This window comes from Sciurus vulgaris, assembly GCF_902686455.1.
Source record: "Sciurus vulgaris genome assembly, chromosome: 2".
In the NCBI taxonomy this organism is placed as follows: domain Eukaryota; kingdom Metazoa; phylum Chordata; class Mammalia; order Rodentia; family Sciuridae; genus Sciurus; species Sciurus vulgaris.
Genome location: NC_136462.1, coordinates 66,922,553 through 66,946,924, shown reverse-complemented (window position 1 = coordinate 66,946,924; position 24,372 = coordinate 66,922,553). Strand labels below are relative to the sequence as shown.

The following is a 24,372-nucleotide window of genomic DNA, read 5'->3' as shown; positions in this document are numbered from 1 at the left end:
TAAATCTTCTTTTCCCAGTTAGCATATTATTACCAGAGGAAAGGTTGGAAGACCTGCTTGATATGTGCAGACACATTTAGAGCAGGTACTGTGTTAAAATTTATAAACTATTTTGTATAATCTTTATATTCAAGTATGAGAATTAATTCATTCTTTCATCTCTTAGGGGCTTTTGACCAACTAAAACAGAATGCTACTAAAGCAAGAATTCCATTCTATGGAAGGTAGGTTACTATTTTTTCTTTTGATACTCATATTTCATCTTGTCTAACTTTTTATTATATCATTTAAAAATATTTAGGGACTTGAAACATAGCTCAATAGTAGAGCATGTGCCTGTGGTATATTGGGCCCTAGGTTCAATCCCCGGTACCACGCAGTTAAAACCAAAAATATTTAGCATACCATTTTCAAACATTTGTGTTTGGTTGTCCTGAAATGATTTATAATCTCAGATTTCAGGTAGAGATAATCATTGCTGTTCTAATTCTAATCATTGCTGTTCAGTGTTGGTCAGTTAGGTAATTAGTACATGTTAGGATGTTTTAAAAATGTAGTCTAGATTGAATTTAGGACTTATTTGGGAGACTTCTTAATTTTTTTCATTGAATAATTTTTAAATATTAATTTCCAACAAATTAAAGAATAATGTTAGGAGCCAGTATAGAGGCACACATCTGTAATCCCAGGCACTTTTGGGGAAGCTGAGGTGGGAGGATTGCAAATTCAAGGCCAGCCTCAGCAATTTAGAGAGACCCTGTCTCATAATAAAAAATAAAAAAGGTTGTTAGCTCAGTGTAGAATGCTCCTGGGCTTAGTTCCCAGTGCCTCAAAAAAAAAAAAAAAAATAAAAAGAATAATGTGAGGCTTTTTTTTTTTTTAAAACATAGGAACCATTTCATCTCGGTACAGTGATACATGCTTACAATCCCAGCTACCTGAGAAGTGGAGGTACGAGGATCACAAGTGCTAGGACAGCCTGGGAAATTTCATGAGACCCTGGCTCAAAATAAACTAAAAAGATAGAGCACTTACCTAGCATGTTCAAGTAACTGGGTTCAATTCCCAGTACCACACACACAAACCAGTCTCACATATATTCTTAGTTAGTGTATTCCTGCCTGAATTTGTTAATTTTTTTTTTTTTTTTTTTTTGCAGTACTGGAGATTGAACCCAGAGGGGATCTGTCACTGAGCTACATCCATAGCCCTTTTTATTTATTTATATTTTTTGAGACAGGGTCTTTCTAACTTACTGAGGCTGGCCTTGAATTTGTGATCCTCTTGCCTCAGCCTCCTGAGTCACAGATTACAGGTGTGTGCCACCATGCCAAGTTCTAATTTTATTTTTTCTTAATTTAGAGGAAAGCAGTTTTTAAAAACCTTATATGGATTTTCCTTTGACAGTCTGTATAAAAAGTTGCCATGAATCAGAGAATGCATGTTAAAATGTGATCTCAGTTTTTGATTTTCAAGTTACAAAAAACTTTTCCTCCCAGGTTTATGAAAATGTAGGGAAAGGAATGAGATTAAATTTCTGTGGAGGATATTTTTCTTTTAACAGCTCAAAGCCTAAGTGATCATATAATTTGACACAAATTCAACTTTTAGAACCTGTCGTAACACAGTTCAAAGAAACATTTATGTACTGTCCTTGTTGGCTTTGTTTTTAATAAGAAGTTGGAAGGTAGGTGTGGTGGATCACACCTGTAATACCAGCAACTGGCAAGGCTGAAGCAGGAAGATTGAAAGTTTGATGACAGCCTCAGCAATTTATAAGAAGCTCTCAGCAACTTTGTGAGACCCTGTCTTAAAAACAGAAACAAAAACCAAACCAAACAGAGGTCTGGGGATGTAACTGAGTGGTAAAACACCTCTAGGTTCAATCCTCAGTACCAAAAAAGTAGCTAACAGAACCTCAGTTGTCCAATAGTAGGGCATTTATTTAATAAATGAAAGCATAGCCATCTGATGGTGTATTTGGGATTATGTTTTACAAGAAAGTTTAATGGTTTTATGAAATGGTTACAGAAGAGCTTTAAACAGAAGAGCAGGTATGAAATCCTTTGTAACATGAGTTCAGTTATTAAAGAAGATATAAAAAAATTTTAAGAAAATAGCTCATTGAGAAGAGACATGGAATCATACAGAATTTATAGTTGGCAAGTTGGATGAGTGCTACTTCTGCTCTTGAAGTAGGTTTCTGTATTTAATACTTACTAGAAATTTAATTTACCAAAGTGAAATTGTGCTCATTTTTTAGTTTTTTGGAATAGATTAAAAAGTTGACTAACAGTTTCCAAATTAGTAGTATTTGGAAGTTTTACTATTGTGGTTGTTAAATCATTTGTCATTATTAAATAGTTATACCGAAATGGATCCTGTTATCATTGCTTCTGAAGGAGTGGAGAAATTCAAAAATGAAAATTTTGAAATTATTATTGTTGATACAAGTGGCCGCCACAAACAAGAAGACTCGTTGTTTGAAGAAATGCTTCAAGTTGCTAATGCGATAGTAAGTAATTTTCCATGGAACATTATTTTTTTAGTTAATAGACCTTTATTTTTTTACTTATTTATATGTGGCGCTGAGAATTGAACCTGGTGTCTCACATGTGCTAGGCAAGCACTCAAGACTGAGTTATACCCCTCCACCCAGCCTTTAGTATCTATTGAGTTTCCCTCTGTAAGTTATTTAAATTCAATTGGAAATGATATTTTAGGTGAATTTCACAATCTTTCCCAAATGAACATACATGTTAAAGTGAATAGTCATCATTTAATGTCTCATCTTTAAATTGTAATGGAAATAATTCAAGGAGAAGCAGCATTTTATAGGTCCTTGTAGCATATATTAGGAACTTGGGTTTTGCATTGGAATGTTGGCTATAGTTCTTTGCTAACTAGTAGTAGTTAGTGCTGATAAAGTTTCTTTTTAGTTATTCTGTTATTTTGACCAAATGGAACAGATCTAAGAGAAGTAGTCTTATTTTATTCATTTGATTTCAGTATATACTCTTCATGCTATAAATTTTTTTTTTTTTTTTTTTTTCCAGTACTGGGGATCAAACTCAGGGCCTTGTGCTTGCAAGACAAGCACTCTACCAGCTGAGCTATCTCCCCAGCCCTATAAATTTTTTATTTGGTTTTGTTCTTCCTTTGCCTAGAATGCCATTCTTCAGATCTTTGCACAACTTTTTCTTCTTTGTTTCAGTCCTTAGCTCAAACATTAACCTTTAGAGAGGCTTTCCCTGACTACCTACCTAAGGATGCCTACAATATCATATCTTCCCATGTACCATTAGGATGATTTTCTCATCTGCTTCTTTGTCTTCAGAACCTAGATGCTACCTGATTACTCTCTCAACAGACATTCATTGATTGAATAATTATTTATCATAAATATTTTTTAATGATGAAATTTGCTTAAGATCAGTAAAAATATTTATCTTTTCTGTTTAAACTTTTTAGCAACCTGATAATATTGTTTATGTGATGGATGCCTCCATTGGTCAGGCTTGTGAAGCCCAGGCTAAGGCTTTTAAAGATAAAGTAGATGTAGCCTCAGTAATAGTGACAAAACTTGATGGTCATGCAAAAGGAGGTGGTGCACTCAGTGCGTAAGTATCATTTATACTGTCCCCTATGTTCAGCTTAGACATGTGTATATTTGTGTGTGTGTGTGTTTTAGTCAGCTTTTTTTTTTTTTTTTTTTTTAATATTTTTAGTTGTAGATGGACACATTACCTTTGTTAGTTTTTTTAATATTTGGTAGTGGGGATTGAACCCAGTGCCTCACATGTACTAGGCAAGTGTTCTACCACTGAGCCACATCCTCAACCCTGTTGGTCAACTTTTTTGTCACTGTGATCCAGTGAACTGACATGAACAGTGTAGGAGAGGAAAAGATTATTTTGGCTCACAGTTTTAGAGGTTCAGTCCATGGTTGGCCAACTATAAATCTGGGCCCAAGGTGAGGTAGAGTATCATGGCAGAACGGTATGGTGGAGGAAAGCAATTTAGTACATGGAAACTAGGAAACAGAGCTCAGCTGTTAAACCCCAAAAGCATACCCCTAGTGACCTGCTTCCTCCAGCCATACCCTATCTGCCTGTAGTTACCAGCCAGTTAATCCATATCAATGGATTAATTGACTGATTAGGTCATACATAATTTAATCTTTTTCATCTCTGAAAATTCTTGTGTTGGTCTTACACATGAGCTTTTGAAGGGACCCTTATATCTAAACTATAACACTGTATTTATGGATTTATTTATATTTTAAAATATATTCCAATTGTGAACCTAATATGGCCTATAAGAGAAATGTAAATAGAAACAGTTTTGGAACTTCTTAGATACTCTGTTTTTTGTAGTGAAAAGAAATTTAATTTTTGAATTTTTTTATTTAGCTTTGATAATCTGGAAATTTGTTTTCTTTTTTGAAGTTATATTTTCTTTTTCTGTGCAGAGTTGCTGCCACAAAAAGTCCAATTATTTTCATTGGTACAGGGGAACATATAGATGACTTTGAGCCTTTTAAAACGCAGCCTTTTATCAGCAAACTTCTGGGTATGTACAGTCATGGGTATGTAGAAAAATCTGAGAAGTAATATGTCTTTGGGACAGATTAGGATTTTAACTTTTTTCTCTCTGACCAATTTAAGAAAATCATTTTCTGCTATGACTTATGTTCTTCACCTGTGAAACAAAGGTGATAGTTATCTACTTGTTACTACAGTGGTAAAATGAGATTAGATGTGAAGTTCTTTTGGCAGTTTTAGAGCACAATACAAAAATATGTAGTTGTTGTAATGGTAATAAAACTTTATATTTTCTGAAGGTGCTATAATTAGAAATCATGGAATTTGGAGTTAAGCCTCAGCCAGAATCCCTGCTTTTTGTCTCCTCTTTACTGCTATTTAACTTTTCTAGCTTCAGTTTTCTCACTTGTAAAATGTAGTAAGAATACTTAACCTGTCTGCCTTGCCGAGGTTATTATGTATGTGAATATGTTTTGCATGATGTGAATCTAGGTATACTGTTGATTGTTAATTTTTCTTTTCTGGATTTTATAGGTATGGGTGACATTGAAGGACTGATAGATAAAGTCAACGAGTTGAAGCTAGATGACAATGAAGCACTCATAGAGAAGTTGAAACATGGTATATGAGTAGCAAAAAAGCATTTGATCTCCAACATCTTCCCCTGATTTCTTTTTGATAAATCTACTATAATTCATTCAAAATGATAATATGTGTTATTAGAGTCAATTCTTGATAAGTGTAATGTTTTAAATGATTTATATGTAAATCATTTTAATTCTCAGGCATCTGATCAGTTACAAAATAGTATTTTCTATTGTCTTATAATCAAATTACCTTCAAGGAAAATAGGTGAAAGGTAAATTAGAAAATGCTTTTCTGTCTGTTTTCTTCTAAATTTTATCCACACACACACACACACGTATGTGTGTATACATATCTATATAGTATAATAAAATATACAAAGAGAAATTAAAAACAAAGATTAAATACACATACAGAAATTTCACTCCACATGAGAGGCCACTTCTACAGAGAAGTATAACATGGTAATTAAGAGTTCAAATTCTTAAGTATAGCATACCTGGATTTGTATCTCTGATCTGTTTTTTAGCTGGGTAACTTTTTCTAAGTTCTCAGCCTTAATTTCCTTATCTGTAAGAAGTAGATTATACTACCTTATATGGTTGTGAAGATTACATTAACTGATGGATGTGAAATGTCTCTCACATCATAAGTACCCAGTGTATTATTTTTGACCATTCTACTTTTTTTTCCAAATGTTCTTTTCTCTTGAATTAATTTCCATGGCTACATACTGTCTGAAACCTCTTTGCTCTATTTTGCTCATCTTGTCAGGTATTCTTTTAATTGTTGGTGTTTTGTAGGGATTATTTTAGGCTACCTTCTGTCTCTGCAACTTTAAACCTGTTTACCTGTATGTTTACTAGACCATTCTTGGATATTCCATAGACACTTCAAATTCTACATATCATCAACTTCTCATCTCAACCTCCTATCTTGTTATCATTAATAACTCTTAACATCATTCGTCTTGTTGCCAGAGTCAGAAACTTGGGTATTGTTATTAATTCTTATTCTTTCTTGTTCTGCTCACCCCTTTCCTTGTTAGTCAACTAACTAGTCGTAGTGATTGAATTTCCTAACTATCTCCATTGTATCCATTTACCCTGCAAATTTGCTGGTTAATCTCTTACTTTTCCAGCTTTCCAGAGTCTTCCCTTTTGATCTGTTATTATACTGCCTAAAAAAGATGTTTCAGAAATGGAAATCTGATTCTATTTCTGCCCTTCATAGAATCCTTTAGTGAAGTCCTGTTGTCCAAGTCATGTTTTGGCACCATAGTACTTAGCATTCTGTGTGTGGGCCATGCTGAACTTCTTTGAGTTTCTGAAATGTACATTACTGTCCCTTACCTGGGCCATTGCCTTTGCTAGTCCTGTTAGATACATCCTCTCTTCTTCCTACCTCTTCCCTCTTCCCTAGCCAAGCTGGTTAACTTGTACTCATATTTCAGATATCTCCTTAAAGTCCCTCTTCAAGGACATTTTATCTGATCTCTAGACCAAGTTAGAACCTCTTGATGTTTGTTTTCATTGTACCCTATAATTAATTGTGTTATTCCTCATGGTTATTTGATATCTATCTTCTCTGCTTGAAGGTGAAAGTAGGGTTCATGACTGTGTTCTTCATTTTCTATGTTCACAATACTTATCTCAGTGTCTGGCACATAGTAGGTCTTCAGTATATATTGATAAAATGAATTTATTGTTAATTGCATGATTTTCTCCCCTTACTTTCCCATATCTTAATGACTTTAGCCCTGTTTGTGTATACCACTTCCAAATTGGGTGGTACTTTCTGTCTCCTTCCTTATATTGATACATTTTTGTTTCTGTTCCTCATATTCTTCTCATTTCTGAGGCCGCCAAGGATCCTTGTTTCCAAATGTAGGGAAACAGTCCTTGGTTCCTAATATTTGACAGTGTATCTGCCCTTTTTTTTTTTTTTTAATATTTTTTTAGTTGTTAATGGACTTTATTTTATTTACTTATGTGTGGTGCTGAGAATCGAACCCAGTGCCTCACACACATGCTAGGCAAGTGCTCTACCACTGAGCCACCTGAGCCACGACCCCAGCCCTGTGTCTGCCTTTTCTATTTTAAGCTTTTCACTTGAGTTCCATGATGGTGGATTTCCTATATAATTTTAGTAGGTAATTTATAAAAGGCCAAGAAACTCTACCTTCTCTTACACTGTTAATTCTGTGTTTTGGGCTACTTGCTGTAACCTTTTTAAAAATAATCGAACTGCCACTTCAAATCTAGAATACCTGAAATCAAATGCCTTTTCTGTTTCTATGTTCAGGAAATAAAAAGAAAATACTCTTTGTTCTTTGCTCTATTCCCTCTCTTTCTTTAAAATGGAAGGTAATTTACATATAATGAAATGCTCACATCCTAAGTTTACCATTCCATCTTTTTTTCATTTTTCAAATGCATAGTAACCTACACCTCATAAAGAAACAGAGCATTTCCATTACCCTAGAAAGTTTGCTGTTTTATCCTAGTAATGGATTATATTTTAGAAATTCTAGAATATGTCCTTTTTTTAAAAATCTTTTTTCTTTGTAGCCATAGTATTTTCAGTAGTTGTTCATGTGATTATTTATTCTTTTTATTGCTGAGTAGTTTTCATTCACAGATTACTCATTTTTTCTGTTCATGAATAACTGTGCTATGCTGTTTAAGGAACCTCAGCCGGGCATGGTGGTGCATGCCTGTAATTCTGCAACTCAGGAGGCTGAAGCAGGAGGATTGCAAGTTCAAGACCAGCCTCAGCAACTTAGATGGCCCTAAACAACTTAGTGAGACCCTGTCTCAAAAAGAAAAAGGGGTCTGGAATTGTGGCTCTGGTAGAGTGCTTGCTAGTACATGTGAGGCATAGGGTTCTATCCTCAGCACCACATAAAAATAAAGGTGTGTCCATCTACAACTAAAAAAAAAATTTTTTTTAAATAAAAAAGTAAAAGGACATGGGATGTAACTCAGTGGTAAAGTACTCCTGGGTTTAATCCCCATTAACCACAACAAAAAACCAGAAATCTGAGATAATCTCCAAAAATGTTTTTGCTGTTGTACATTCTCATAAACTTGTTGTCCAAGTTTATGGACATTTTATGTGTTTCATACCACTTTTCACTTTTGGTGTCAGTACTTAATTTTAGTTACCCTCGTAGGCACATAGTTTGTGTACCTTGTTTTCGAGTTTCCTGTGTATTTATGTGTGTCCATCTTTTTTGAAAGAAGGTGAATTTCCCTGGGATAGAACCTATCAGTGTGCCTGTATTTTCCCTATAGCATTCACCCTGTCATCTTACACATTATAACTGCTCATGTGAGTATTTATTGGTTGGATATTTTATAAGTATGCTTCAAGATGAATCCATGGTTAAGGAAAAGATTAGTTTTATTGAATGAAGATGTACATTCTCTAATATATCTGAATTATTTATATTATATTTCAGGTCAGTTTACGTTGCGAGACATGTATGAACAATTTCAAAATATCATGAAAATGGGACCGTTCAGTCAGATCTTGGTTAGTTATCCTTAAAAATTTGTTTATACCTTTTTTGATTTTTTTCTTTGTTGTTGTTAAAATTTCTAAGAACATCTTGATATACTTGCTTTAATTCTTTGGGTAAAAATATATATTTTAAGACAATATTAATGCTAACATTTGAATGTAGTTATAACAATTAGTCTTAAGCTATTAATAACACTTTGCTTAATTTTGTTTTAGGGGATGATTCCGGGTTTTGGAACAGATTTTATGAGCAAAGGCAATGAACAGGAGTCAATGGCAAGGCTTAAGAAATTAATGACAATAATGGATAGTATGAATGATCAAGGTAAGATGCAGATTTCTTGACTCTGGACAGTGTCTTGAACATCAGTAAGTTGAGAGTTTAACTGTTTTCTTGATACAAGATAAAGTTTTTTACTAAAAGATTATTTTTAGGTATATTTATAGTAACGTGAAAGCATTTTAATGTTATGATTGTATTGAATTATCATTGAGAGAAATGCTTAATACAGTTCTTCAGTTGAATTCCAAAATAAGAACCTTAGTTCTCTATGATGTTGATAGAAATAAAGAAGGGAAATATGGAGACAAATTTAGGGGAATACTGGGTTTAAAAATTTCAGTCTATATTCTCAGTCTCTTCAATACTTTAATATGCCACTGTACCTTGAGAATCTGTAACAGAGAAAATGTAAGCAAAACAGCTTTTACTTTTGAAATTCTTGAGTTTCAGTCTTCTCAGAAGTGTCCTGCTCTTTCTCCGTCATCCTATATTATCATAACCTCTATTACTTCTAGGTCTTTTACCTGTCCTCCATTAGCATTTCTAATCTCATGACCCCCTTTTCACCAAATTTTTTAACATACTTGTGTTATTCCACTTAGTGGATATGCTGAACATTCAACACTCTTTTTAGGCCTTCTACCACTTGTTCAACTTGACCTCTGACCTCATTTACAAAGAAAATAGGATACTTAATTCCCTCAGCTTTTTACCTGTAAGATTGTGACAAACCAACCATTCTTTACTCTTATCTATGCTTTCTCAGGCATTTCTCTATCAATAAAATCCTTTTCTGTAGCTTCAGGCCTTACTTATCTACTGATTTGTTTTTCTCCATCAGCATGTAAACATGTTCACATTTTCTTAGCCTTTTTCTCCCTCTAAGTTTTATTTTTTTTAAAATTTTGTGACTCTTTTTAGTCAAGCTTTAGAAGAACAGTTGGTATTCTTTTTAAACCACTGAAATCTGACTTCTGTCCTTATCCATTATTCTGGAGTAGCTCACACACAGGTATCTAATAACTTCTTACTGGTCTTCTCTAGTGGATGTATGTTAGTCAGCTTCTTGTTGCTGTGACAAATACCTGAGAAAAATAACTTAGAAGAGGAAAGATTTATTTTGGCTCTTGATTTTAGAGATTTTAGTTCATGGTCTGTTGACTCCATAGCTCTTAGGACTATAGCAAGGCAGAAACATGGTAAGAAGGCATAGCCAGGAAAGCTGTTCACTTCATGGCAGCCAGGAAGCAGAGAGAGAGGATGAGACCAGGGACAAAATAGAGTCTCCAAGGATATGCCCAGGACCTACTTCCTCCAGCTATGCTACACATACATATGGTTTCTACTATCTGCCAGTAGTCCATTCGTTGATCAGTGAGTAATCCACCAATAAGGTCAGAATTCTCATGATCTAATCACTTCCCCAAACCAAAATTTGGGGTGCATTGGGGACTGTTTTAGTCAGTTGTTTCACTGCTGTGACTAAATGAACTGACTAGCACAATTATAGAAGAGGAAAGGTTTTTTGAGGGCTCTCAGTTTCAGACATCTTAGTCCATAGAAGGCAGGCTCCATTCCTCAGGGCTCAAGGTGAGACTAAACCTCATAGTGGGAGAGGGTGGTGGAGGGAAGCATCTCCAATCATCAGGAAGCAGAGAGAAAGTCTCCACTCTTCAGATACAAAATATATACACCCCATAGCCATGCCCCAATTCCCACCTTCTTTTAGCCACACCCTACCACTTCAGTTAATTCCACCAGGGATTAATTCACTGATTGGGTTAAGACTCTTACAACCCAATCCTTCTCTGAACCTTCCTACATTGTCTTACGTGTGAGCTTTTGGGAGACACCTCACATCCAAACCATAACAGGGACTAAGCCTGCAATACATGAGTATTTGGGAGACACTTCATATCTAAATCATAACAGGATTTTTTTTTTTTTTTTTTTTACTTTTACAACACTAGATTGTTAATTACCTTTTTTTCTTGATTTCCTTTACACTGTCTCTTCACTTTTAACCAGATCTTTCTTGTTACCCTAGTCTCTCACTGGTCTCTGTCTGAGCCCAGCTTTTTTTTTTTTTTTTTTTTTTTTTAAGATATATTTTAGTTGTAGGTGACACAATACCTTTATTTTATTTTTATGTGGTGCTAAGGATTGAACCCAGGGCCTCATGCGTGCTAAGTGAGTGCTCTACCTTTGAGCCAGAACCCTTGCCCCTCAGCCCAGCTTTTAAATGAATATATGATACAGGATTCTGTCCTCAACCAGTGTTTTTATCATTCTGTTCCTTTTATGCTTTACCTACTACCTGACAATGGTGATGGTAGTGGTGGTGATTTTGTAGTCTACCTATTTCCTAAGCTCCAGGCTTTCATAGTAACCTCAAATAAGATGGTGTTTTTCTTGTATACATTTTGTATACTGGAAAATTTTTTGCATATAGAATTAGTAATTGTAGCCTTATCTCAAGTATTTATTCTGCCAGGTACTGTCCTGAATGCTTAAGATACATAAACCATTTAATTATCACAACCGCTCTTAAAAGGATAGCCTATTATTTTTTGCCTTTTTTAGACTAGCAAAGTGAAGTACAGGAAGTTGAGTAATTTGCTTAAGGTTACTAAAGAGTGGAGAGACTGGGCTTCAACTTCAACATTCTGACTTGTGAGTCCACATTCTCAATCACTAACTGTAAAACATAGTGGCTCTCAAGTATTTGGAAGTATTTTTTATGCTTGGAAAGGAGAAATATACATGAATAAAAGTACCAGGCAAATGTATTTCAATTTAATACATGAAAAGAGTTTCTAGTCTGGGTGTGGTGGTGCACGCCTGTAAGTTGGGAGGCTAAGGCAGTAGGATCAAAGTTCAAAGTCAGCCTCATTAGCTTAGTGAGACCCTGTCTCAAAACATACCACAAAAAGAAAAAAAAAAATTATAGATCTAACAAAATGGCATAGACTGCCTTAATTTATATAATGGGTTATCTCTTCTGAGGTTATTAAAACAGTCTAGATGGCAGTTATTGGGGGAAGTTACAGAGAGAAAGCAAACACAATAGAAATTTTTGATTAAAGACCATCCCATTCCTGAGATGCAACTAAAACCAGAAGGACTGCACTTTATATTCTGAGTGATCAAACAAAACAAAACAAAACAACCAAACAACAACAACAAAAAAACTGGAGGGAATTAACTCCTACTACTTATGCTATAGGAAGGATTAAAATAGTAATTATTTGATTATAGGATCTATACTAATTTTTCTGTTGATTATAGATAGGACCTACCTTCTGCTTATGTAGCCTAAATTTATGAGTTAAAAGTTATTAGTTATTTAGGATAGAACACATCTGTTCTTTTTTGAAATGTACCATATACATCTGGTATGTAGAGGGCATGGAAAGGGAGGGTGGACATAGGAGATATGGAGATGGTGAACATGAAATTTCATAGTTCTCAGAATGTTCTTATTTTACCTAAACTATAGGTAAAGTACATGTGTGCTATATTGTTTTAATAGCTTATGAATACTGTTAAGGATCCTTTTGAATATATTCCCGTTTAATTTTTAAAAATCAGAAGCAAACATGGCAAATGATAACATTTGTTAAATCTGCCTGGTGGTTTGATAATTTATTAGACCTATTTTTCTGTATAATATTTTGTAGTATAAAAAGAAGAGAAAAATGAAGTCGTTGTCTCTTTAAAAAAAAATCTACTAAACTTTGCTTTGATGATGAATGATAATTTTATGTTAAATGAAAGTAATTGATCCTTGCCTACAGAACTGGACAGTACAGATGGTGCCAAGGTTTTTAGTAAGCAACCAGGAAGAATCCAAAGAGTAGCACGGGGATCAGGCGTGTCAACAAGAGATGTTCAGGAGCTTTTGACACAATATACCAAGTTTGCACAGATGGTAAAAAAGATGGGAGGTATCAAAGGACTTTTCAAAGGTAAGAAAAATAGCTCATCATTAATTAACAAAGAAGTTGATAAACTAAATAGTAAAGTTAAGGAGTATGGCGTTATTGAAAAATTCATTGTTGAATTTCATGTTAGTTAGGTATAACCAGGATTTATAATGTGATCTATGATTTGTCTGTTTTCAGATTAAAGGTAATAGACATTAATATGAAAAAAAAAACACGAATGATTTTATTTTCATGAACATATAATATAGATTGTACAAAATTTAGAGAGAATGTAAGCAAGCATAAGAAAGCAACTGAAAACATTACTTTTCAGAGAATTCTACATATCCTATTATAATTAACAGTTGCTATAACTACTACTTTTTTTCTGATAAATTGTAATAATTTTTATATATATCCATATAGTCCTCAAAATATAATATTTAGCCATTGACTAATACTATTCCAGTTATGCATGTATCTTTTATTTTTTATTTTTATTTTTGCAGTGCTGGGGATCAAACCTAAGGTCTCACACATGCTAGGCAAGCATTCTACCACTGAGTGTATATCCCTAGCATTGTTTTATTTTTTGTTCCACTTTCTATCCCAACTGGAATTTATTGTGCTGTATTATATAAGGCAAAAAGATGTTTGTTTTTCCAGAGAGTTGATCAACTCTTCTAGTCCCCTTTTAAATTATTTTATATAATGTAAACACCTATTATAATGAATTTTTTTTATTTAAAAAATACTGTTGATTGGGCAAATCCAAAGATGAATAGCTTCTACAAAGAATGAATATTTACAGGACTGGGGACATAGCTCAGTTGGTAGAGTGCTTGCCTTGTAAGCACAAGGCCCTGGGTTCAAACCCCAGCACCACAAAAAAAAAAAAAAAAAAAAAAAAAAAAAGAATATTTACAGATATATTTAATTGCCTTTGATTTTGGACACTTTCCTTATTTTCCTTGCTGGCTATGTCTTATTTTCTCTTTTGTGACAAGACAGATTTAAAATTGGTTATAATTCCTAACATTCCATGCCATTTTATATTGTTTTTAGTAACACATAAGTCAGTTTTAACATCTTTTTCAAGGGACCCTGACTATTCTTGATAGAATTACTGAAGAGCCATCAGTCACCTAAGTGTTGGTTCCTAGATAAAGGCACAACCAAGATGAAGTGGGCAGTGAATGTGCACCCATCCTTGTCACAATAAAACATTTACTATTTTTTTTTTAGAAGTTTTAAGTTCTGAAAAAGAAATTCTTAGAACAAATCACCAGTAAACATGGAATTAACATCTTCTGCAGATTTATTAACTCTGCTTTTTATCACATAAACATTTTCTCTTTCATTAATAGCATTTTTTTTTTCCTTTATGGTATCGGTGATTAAACCCAGGAGCTCTACCACTAAGCTACCCCCACTATCCTTTTCATTTTTATTTTGAGACAAGGTCTTGCTAAGTTGCCTAGGCAGGCCTTGAGCTTGTGATTCTCCTGCCTTAGTCTCCTGAATCCCTGGAATTCATAGCATTTCACTATTATTCTTAATTCACATAATTTATTCAGATTGGTTAACAGTGATCAGAGAATCCGGGGCAGCTTTGGTTTTTGTTTTTATTAAATGCTCCTGAAAAGTACCACAGTTAATGTTCTTTTTAAATAAATAATTTTGCTGAAGGAATTCTACTCATTCATCATTGTTGCACTGATGATGTCTTTTGCTTCCTGTCTCAATCCCTAGTACCAAACCCAAAAAACTTTTTATACATTTATATGTATAAAATATGTATTTGTGTATTTATATGTATAAAATATATGTATATATAAAATATAAATGTTCATTCTTTGATACTTTCATATTCTTTTACCAGATATCCATTCTTTCTCAACTAACCCTATCTATAAACTGTTTTTTCCAGCCTTTCCTCATATTCCTATTAAGCAATTGTTATTGTAACTTACAGTTAATAACTACTATGTTCATTTTTGCTATAGTTACTTATGTACAGATATGAATAAAAGTATTAGAAAAAAGTATAGCTTTAAGAAAATCCTTAAAATGTTCTTTTATATAGAATTTCATTTGTTATTCCTCAAAAATATGTAATTAAGATAAACAGGGGAGGAGGCAGGGGAAGGAAAGATAATAGAATGAGACAAACATTATTACCCTATGTACATGAATGAATACGCAAATGGTATGACTCTACTTCATGTACAACCAGAGAAATGATAGTCATACTCCCATTTGCATACAATGAATCAAAATTTTAAAAAAAGATAAACATTAATGTGTAGTAATAGAAATAATTGTATCAAGATGATAAGATTATAGGTGAATTTTACCTTTTTTTTCATTTACTCACTTCAAACTTTCTTTGATACCATGGTTATATTACATCCTATACTTATTCAAAATCTTCTTCAGGAGGTGACATGTCTAAGAATGTGAGCCAATCACAGATGGCAAAATTGAATCAACAAATGGCCAAAATGATGGATCCAAGAGTTCTTCATCACATGGGTAAATATGAAGTTGTTGCCAATAGCTAATATACAGTTTAATTGATAAGGATTGTTTTAATGGTAAGCCTTCTCTTGTGATAGTTTGAAAATATTTTCAAAAGATATGTGATTTGAGGGAAATGGTCATCTGCATCCTAAGTTGAATAGTTAATAGCACCAGATAAACTAAAGTTTTATTTATTCCTCTGCTGCCACCTGTGTTATTTTTGAACAAGTTAATCACCCTTTGTTTAATACTTTTCCTAGTGATCTTTTGTCCTGTTTGGAACTATCTATTTTCAGTGATGAGACTTTTAAATTACATAAGAATTTTGAACACCAGTTCTACTTTTACTGTGTAACCTTTGAAAATTCCCTTAAACTTTGAACCTGGTGTTCCTTTCTGTGAACAGATAATACCTTATCAGGGGATTGTGATAATTCAGTGAACTAATATATATGAAAGCATTTAATACAGTTCTGGGCATATAGTAGATGTTTAATAAATGGTGAATTCTTTTTTTCCTTAAAGTCCTTTGAAATAATGCTCCCCATTGGCCAATTTTTATTTAACACAGTTGTCTTTATAAGAAGACTCTTGATGTTTTCAGAAAAAAAAAATTTTGCTTAGATTTATTGACTGTATGACATGTACTGTTCTGAGGTATTTTCATATTTTATCTTATTTCTCACAATAACTTGAGATAGATGATTCATTCTCTGATAGATGAGGATTCTAGTGATAATACCAGTTTATTAGTTGGTGTGTTTTTTAAGGTTAACAGCTTAATTGCAATCAGAATGCAGTGTTTTTTAGAAATTGAAGTACTTGTTAGGCAAAGATGTTTCAAATTCTTTGATAGATATTTTAAGTTCTACTTAGTAATGATCTGTTTTCTACTTTAGGTGGCATGGCAGGACTTCAGTCAATGATGAGGCAGTTTCAACAGGGTGCTGCTGGCAATATGAAAGGCATGATGGGATTCAATAATATGTAAAGAAGATGCCTTAATATAAACTGACTTGATTGATTACTTTATTTGCTGAGACCTCAGAGTTTTCCCTCCTTTTTGCAAATAGGGAAAAAAAGTATTTTTCTTGCCCTCTTTTTCTTTTTCTTTTCCCCCCTCTTCTTTTTCCTTTCTTTCTTCTTCTCTCCCTTCTTTTGATATAAGGGAGGAATATATGGTTTTTGTGAAAATCATTATATTTCTGTTTGGAAATTTTTCTTTTAGTTTTCATCATCTTAACACCTCTTAAGTTAAACAAATCATGATGTAAAATTTTAGTACTTAAAGGTTTTTAATTGTCTCAAAGGCCAAGCATTACATTTGTAAACAGTCCTGGTCAGTAAAATACATGATGTCTCAATAAAAGTGCTGTAAAATAAAATTCAAAATGGTTATAAGTTAAGGGGTTGTTAACTTTCTTTATGGTTTAAAAGGATCAGTATATCAAATGAAAAGATAGACAAACCAATAGATAAATGTCATGTAAAACTAAGCCTAGAAAATAGACCATTGGTGGGAAATGTAATACAATAATTTAACCATGAGTATTAGGATTTTCTTTTATCATAGAACAACTAAGATTTTTTTTTTTGCCGTGGAAAATCTTAGCTCTTCCATTTAGATTGAAATTGAGAATTTGGTTATAATTCACAATAAATGATGTTTTGTACAACTTGCATTTTTAACCTATTTTTAAAGCCTTTATGATAATCTTTGATTTTTAAATCTTTAAATTATTTATTCTTTTTTTCTTGCAATACTTGGAATTGAACCCAGTGGTACTCTACTACTGAGCTACATCCACAATCCTTTTCCATTTTTATTTTGAGACAGGATCTCATCAGTTGCCCAGGCTGACCTTGAACTTGAGATCCTTTGGTCTCAATTGCTGGGATTACAGGCATGCTCCATCATGCCCAGCTTTTTTTTTTTTTTTTTTTTTTTTTTTTCTTTTTAATATTTTTAGTTGTAGATGGACACAATACCTAATTTATTTTTATGTGGTGCTGAGGATTGAATCCAGTGGGTCACGTGTGCAAGGCAAGTGCTGTACCGCTGAGCTACATGAACCGAACCCAGACCATGCCCAGATTTTTAAAAATGTGCACTAAAGCACTACCTTAAAATAATTGTTTTGCTGTAATAGTTAATGTGTAGACTTCCTAATAGGAAAATAATTACAACTATTAGACTGCCGCTATTATCTATTAAAATAATGAGATCTGGTTATTTTGCTTTGGATCACTGCATAGTTCATTGAAAACATTTTTTTTTTTTTTTTTTTTGTAAGAGAATGGGGTTTTGCTTAATTGCCCAGGTGGCCATGAGCTCCTGGGCTCAAGTGATCCTCCTGCCTCAGCCTCCCAACTATCTGGAACTACAGATGTGCTCATGCCTGTCTAGAACAATAGCTTTTAAATAAATTATGGAATTAATTGAAAATACTAGAATAAGTACTATGCCTATTTTATTACTGACATGAAGATAATAGATGGTTTAACAATGTATTTTGAGTTAGGATAAACTGATTTTTAGCAAAAGATTGATTTGTAGGAAGAAGAGAAAACAAAAAATAGCTAGTTTTTATGGAATTGTTTTTTGTATGAGTCAAGTGTCTTAAAAGATCTTAAACACCAAAGTATCTCTTAAAAGTAATTAAATAAAGAATACAAGTGATTCTCTTGTTTACTTGGGCAAAGATTTTATATCCCAGTCAATTTTTTTTTTTCCCCAGTTAAAGACAAAAATATCCCTACAGAACATTGTATCTATGTAAAAATTATGTGTTTTGGGTTTTGAAGAAATGTCATAGCAAGGTCCAGCTATAGACGTTTGACAATAGAGAAAATATCGTTTTCCAAATAGTTCCTAATTAAAATGTTACATACCACTTTTCTAGGCATGCATTTTTTGATTTCTGTTCTCAGGGAATCAGTTTCACATTTTGACCAAAAAGGAGAAATAAGAGAGCCCTTTAGCTACAATAACCCTTGTAGCTTCAGCATGGGTTTTAATATTTTTGTGTATGTTGTAAACTATTTTTTAGAAGCCAAAATAACAGTGGTAAAGGACAGCTAAAATTCCAGAATATCTGTGTCAGTTTTCATTTCTTTCCTTTTTTTTTTTTTTTTTTTTTTTTTTTTGTTAATTTGAACAAATTCTCTTTTATTTTTCACTATTTTCAAATTGGTTCCTTAGCTTTTTGATATTTGATATATGCCCTATTTAGGCCACTAACTAGATCTAGTATTTATTGTACAACATTGAATTCTTGAATTTTATTATAATCTTAAATACAAACATGAAATTAAGTATAGCATCCTTAAGATTATAGTGCTCATTGTATTCTATAAACCAAAAGAAAAAAGAGAAAGTAAATAGCAACAAACTGTAAAACCAAGAAAGGCAGATTAAGTTTAAATGTGGTAGATGTCAATGTTCTCCTGAAAGTATTTTTGCTGGCATATATAAAATGGTGTTTATATACACGGTACATTGGAATTAAGTACTTTTCATCATGTCTAACAGTGTTTCATAACTATTATTTTGTTCAAGTGAATACAGAATTATAATGATGTGAGATAAAGTCCTAAGTTTTGATATGCAATGATACTGTACTGACCTTGAATAGAAATATAGTATCACATAACTAAAAAGAGATTTCATGTTATCAATGACAACTAATAAACAGGTAGCAATAAAACCAAAAAAATTAATGGAATTAAAGTCCCATATCATGTATATTAATGTAAAGGTAAAATTTATTTCAATAAAATTTATTTTAATTTATTTCAGTAAATTAAAGGTAAAATTTTTTTTTAATGAATTTAAGACATACAAAAATAAATCACAAAATAAATGAATTTCTTTTGTAATTAACTCTAGTATATATGAACATATAAACAAACATTTGAGTAAAAGATGGAACAAAGCATTTAAAATAAAAATGTGAGCTGGGTGCAGTGGTGCATGCCTGTAATCCAGCAATTCAGGAGGCTTACACAGGAGAATCAAAAGTTTGAGGCCAATCTCAGCAATTTAACAAGACCCAGTTTCAAAAAGAACTGGGGATATAGCTCAGTGATAAGCACCCATTGCTTTAGTCCCCAGTAACAATAAATAAATAATAAAGTGAAGGAATTTCAATTTGATGCTTACATATATGGTAAAGTATTTTACTATTTAAAAACAGAGAGCAACTGAAGAATTCGAAAGAACTCTTAAGAAAAACTGTCAGTGAAAATCATGGTTAAAGAGCAACGTAATTGTTGACCTTTCTCAAAACCTAGAAATAATCATTAATAAATGATCATATCCAAATCAGAAAGCCATCATCACAGCTCAAATGTAAGTGGTTTTTTTTTTTTTCTATTTTTTTTTTTTATTGTAAACAAATGGGATACATGTTGTTTCTTGGTTTGTACATGGCGTAAAGGCATACCATTTGTGTAATCATAAATTTACATAGAGTAATGTTGTTTGATTCATTCTGTTATTTTTTTCCTTCCCCCCACCCCGTAAGTGGTTTTCTTTATCACTGGCATTCATCGGATTAGAAACAAAGTCATTCTCTTTAAATTCCTGCTTCAAATTCTAGACAGCATTTTCTAAATATTAAGTGTTCTACTGCACTTGAACTTAATGTTTTTTGTTTTTGAGATGTGAATTTTAGGAATGAGGAAATTTACATCTCAAATGCTGAGGATTAATTTAAACTTTAGGTCAATTGTGTAGGCTGTGGCAGTTTATTGTAGTAAAGCAGTTAAGTGATGTGAAATTTTGCTGACAGTTTTTCCTCTGCTTTGCTACTAATGGTAGGTAATTGTGCTCAATTTTGAGTAGTTACCTAAAATCTTAAGCTCTAACCTCTTTCTGCCCTTTTATCTGTAATATGGGCAGATTGAGTACAAGGTAATTTTTGTATATGTTGAAGTTTTCAAAATATACTTTGTAAGCTATTAGGGTGCATTTCCTTTTATTGACATGGTGCTGCTACATAAATTCTTGTGTTTGACATGCATGCACTTTTTGCAGTTCTCATTTTTTTCTCTCTTCATTTGAAGAGCATTATTATCTTTTAACTTCACTTGGTTTAAAGGTTCTCTTATTTTCATGCATTTATCAATACTGGTTGGAAAAGTAAAAATAGCCAAAAAGTTGCACAGTATTATTTGCTCGTAAAGGGGGTAATTCAGATGAGCTTGACATTAAAATTCCCCTACTTGGGACATGAGACTCCTTTGACACTGCTGTATAAAGACTTCCTACTAAGAAAAGTAGAAATGAGTAACAGCCTATTTCTTAAGCAAAATAGACTCAAGTTTTATAAGCCTCGTCCTAGAGAGAGGTCCCATGTCTGCAATCATGTAAAGAGAACGTATGATGACTTCATATTTCCACATTTGAGGAATCATGCTTACTTGCTTTTTGTGTTTTTATAAATAGAAGGGGAAACCTGCTTGTCAGTGGCTCAAAAGAGGTGGGAATTTTTATTGTGTATGATCATCGGCTGTACTTATCTTGGGAAATCACTTAAGGGATAATAATCTCGATTCTTGCAAAAGGTGATATAAGATATAGCTGCATATTCTTGACACTCCATTTGATAGGAAATAGGAGTGTGAAACACTTCAGTTGATGTTTCCCTTGATTTTATGCAATTTTCTTATTTTATTAAAAAAATGTGATTTTTGCCCTGTGATGAAAGACATTCCAAACTGCAAATTGTGATCTTTAAAGATCAATAATATTTTAAAGGATATATATACTCACATTTATATGTACATATATGTGTGCATATATATGTATATGTCATATGAAAGTCTTATTTGACAAACATTCCTGGTTATCAAATTTTGTTCAGCTTTATTTGCTTAGCCTTACACAGAAATGGATAGATCCGAATTTACATTTTTGGCACCATATGCAAGATTAAGTGATAAATTTAGACCACAGTTGTGTTTTCAAGTACATTATAATGCTTGAATTTAGTTTTTGTCATAGTACTGATCATATTATGAAGTAAAAGAAGGAAAGAATTGGCATATTGCTTTTGTTGCCTACTTCTAGGGAGACCCACTCCCACACTGGGGATTGAACCCAGGGGTGATTTACCACTAAGCTACACCCCCTGCTCCCTTTTATTTTTTGTTTTGTGACAGGGTCTTGCTGAATTGTGGATGGTGGCCTCAAACTTGTGATCCTTCTGCCTCAGCCTCCCAAGTAGTTGGGATTACAGATGGCACCACTGTGCCTGACTTTTAGTTAAGCTTTGACAGTTTGGAAATGACAAAAATATAAATGCCCAAGATAAAACCACTACAATTTCTATGCTTTTATATTGCTTTGAATTGTTCATATGTAATAAACTGCTTTTCTATTGCATATGTGTGAAATTACCATTTTTAGGAGTTTTTTTTGTTCATGTTGAAATATAACTTGCATTTTGAATTATCAGTAAACTAAGAAACATTCAGTGCTTGTAAACCATAAAAATAGGTTCTTCTTCAGCAGTGAAAATTGTAATTTGATTTCTTAATTGCCAACTTGGAAAATAAAAATGTAGTTTATTTATAAATATCCCACATTTTTAATAATGAAGATTGTTGATTACCCTTCTTGCCAGTAAGAGGGAAAAGATTTTAAATACATATAATGTAGAGCTGTGTTGTTTATTTCAGTTTGGTTTTGCTGTTTTGAACTGTTTCCACTTTGCTAATGCTATCATTGGGACTCCAATCATGTTTGTTTACACCTTCAACAAGCTAACTTGGTTGATTATATTGCCAGAATGTAGATTATTATGGATTTCCAGTAAGTTTTTAAAATGTAGATGGTTTTCAAAGAATTATTTTTTGTATTTAAGATTTTGGATTTGCTCTTCATTTATCATAATTGTAAGTAGGATAGAAAATGTACAAGAATACTAGGCGAGGGCAGGAAAAAGAACTTTGCACAGAACCGAAAAGAACATTTAAGACTATTGGGGTGTTGGATCTGCTGATAACATGCTGAATGACATATGCTACATCATGTAACTTTGGGAGAACATTTCTGAATTGGGACTGGCATGAAAATGGAATTTAAAGTATCAAATGGGACAGACGCGGAAGTGTTAGAAAGCACCGGCAGCCGGTTCCAGTGCAAGGTTTCTGGCCCTGCTGTCCTCCTTGAGGACATCCTGGAGAGCGAGTTTCCTGCAGGCCTGATTCCGCCAGATCAGAGCAGACAAAGCCGGAGCTCCTTCCCGCTCGTAGGTCTCGAGCCGATGTCGGCCGCATCCTGGAGCCCCCGTAGTGGGGCCGGACCATGAGCCTTTTGGTCTGCCTGGACTCGTCGCCGCTGGCCCCGCTGCACTCCAGCAAGGCCAGGATGAAAAAGCTCCCGAAGAAAAGCCAGAACGAGAAGTACCGGCTGAAGTACCTGCGGCTGCGAAAAGCGGCCAAGGCTACGGTGTTTGAAAATGCTGCTATTTGTGATGAAATCGCTCGTCTTGAGGAAAAATTTCTTAAAGCAAAAGAAGAAAGAAGGTACTTGCTAAAGAAGCTCCTTCAACTTCAGGCTCTAACTGAAGGAGAAATACAGGCTGCAGCTCCTTCCCATAGCTCCAGTTTGCCCCTGACATGGTGTGGCCAGCTCTGTGGGAACTATACAGGGAGCTGGACCCATTTCTGGGCCCAGCACTGGGGCAGAGGAACCATTTGGGAAGAAATCCAAGAAGGAAAAAAAGAGAAAAAGGCAAGGAAAACGGCAAACTGGAAGATCATCACCGACCGACCTGGCTTCCATGATGAGAATGCCATCTACCCTGTGGGCTTCTACAGTACTCAAGTTTACGCCAGCATGAGGTGCCCAGACCAGAAGTGTCTGTACACCTGTCAGATCAAGGATGGCGGTGTGCAGCCTCAGTTTGAAATTGTTCCTGAAGATGACCCCCAGAATGTTATTGTCGGCTCTTCTGCAGATGCTTGTCATGCAGAACTGCTCAGGATGATAAGTGCTACTAAGGGGGAACTAATGCCTAACCTGCTTCCATCTGGAGCTGACTTTTTTGGATTTTCTCATCCAACCATTCACAACCTGATCCAGAGTTGTCCAGGAGCTCGAAAATGTGTCAATTACCAGTGGGTGAAATTTGATGTATGCAAACCTGGAGAGGGGCAGCCACCCCAGGGACTGCTAGAGAATGATGTAGCTGTGAGTTTTGAAGCCTTTCAGAGACAGACCTTTGATGAAGAGCATAATGATCCCATTCTACCAGGATCCTTGGAGCTCCCTGAGCTTCAGCCTACAGCCTTTGTGTCATCTTACCAGCCCAGGTTCCTGACACAGGGACCCTTGGTGGACACTCACCTGCAGCACCTGAAGTCTCCATCACGGTGCAGCCCAGTTCAGCCTTCAGATTGAACAAAGAGGGATCAGAGCCCACATCAGGATGAATTTTTAACTTAAACTAAAATTTACAATATATGGAAGAAGGAAGGCATCAGTTCAGGAGTAAAGAAGACATTAATGCATCTCATCATGAAGGTTCCTATGGTGACAGGTTACCCTGAAAAAAACTGTTGATTTATTTTTAGTAATAAATTTCTCTTGACCAAAAAAAAAAAAAAAAAAAAAAAAAAGTATCAAATGATGGTCTCTATGGCCAAAATAATGTATATTTTGTTTTTGATTTCTACATAGTAGTGAAAAGTTTCATGCTAAAATAACAGTAAACCTTTACCTGGAAATGGTCCAACTAACGTTAAAGTCATGCAATAATAATTGCAATCATGATTTTCTAATTTGTTGAAACGCTGGGGAAAGTGGAAATGTCCGGGTCCCTTCTCCCCACCTCTTTTATACACAACTCTAAAACACTGATAAAATATTCCTCATATTTATCAAGGTGTAAGCTTGCCATTGCTCTTTACTCTCCTTCAGGTCTTAACATTTTTTCTACAGAAAAAAAGTATACTTAAGTATTTCAGACAAATGTAA

General features: G+C 33.9%; 1 protein-coding gene, 1 long non-coding RNA gene and 1 pseudogene across 4 annotated transcripts in view; 2 read left to right on the top strand and 1 right to left on the bottom strand.

The window, feature by feature from the left end:
* Positions 1 to 16,792, top strand: part of SRP54 (signal recognition particle 54) — a 40,376-nt gene extending 23,584 nt beyond the window's left edge. For both annotated transcript variants that reach the window (XM_079119741.1, XM_079119740.1), the window contains 11 exons: positions 19 to 85; positions 167 to 224; positions 2,365 to 2,515; positions 3,472 to 3,620; positions 4,472 to 4,572; positions 5,079 to 5,165; positions 8,593 to 8,666; positions 8,871 to 8,979; positions 12,735 to 12,905; positions 15,303 to 15,398; positions 16,286 to 16,792. In XM_079119741.1, the coding sequence (XP_078975867.1) occupies positions 19 to 85; positions 167 to 224; positions 2,365 to 2,515; positions 3,472 to 3,620; positions 4,472 to 4,572; positions 5,079 to 5,165; positions 8,593 to 8,666; positions 8,871 to 8,979; positions 12,735 to 12,905; positions 15,303 to 15,398; positions 16,286 to 16,377 (1,155 nt within the window). In that variant the 3' untranslated portion in view covers positions 16,378 to 16,792. The remainder of the gene's footprint in view (positions 1 to 18; positions 86 to 166; positions 225 to 2,364; positions 2,516 to 3,471; positions 3,621 to 4,471; positions 4,573 to 5,078; positions 5,166 to 8,592; positions 8,667 to 8,870; positions 8,980 to 12,734; positions 12,906 to 15,302; positions 15,399 to 16,285) is intronic.
* Positions 16,793 to 17,548: 756 nt separating this feature from the next.
* LOC306649576 lies at positions 17,549 to 22,481 on the bottom strand. The gene is made up of 2 exons (XR_013760660.1): positions 19,929 to 22,481; positions 17,549 to 19,758 (listed from the first exon to the last, which is right to left on the bottom strand). It is a non-coding gene; the product is annotated as an uncharacterized lncRNA (long non-coding RNA).
* Positions 22,482 to 22,494: 13 nt separating this feature from the next.
* Positions 22,495 to 23,974, top strand: LOC306649382 (transforming growth factor beta regulator 1-like; annotated as a pseudogene). The gene has a single exon. The product of its transcript is annotated as a transforming growth factor beta regulator 1-like (transcript).
* Positions 23,975 to 24,372: the final 398 nt, after the last annotated feature.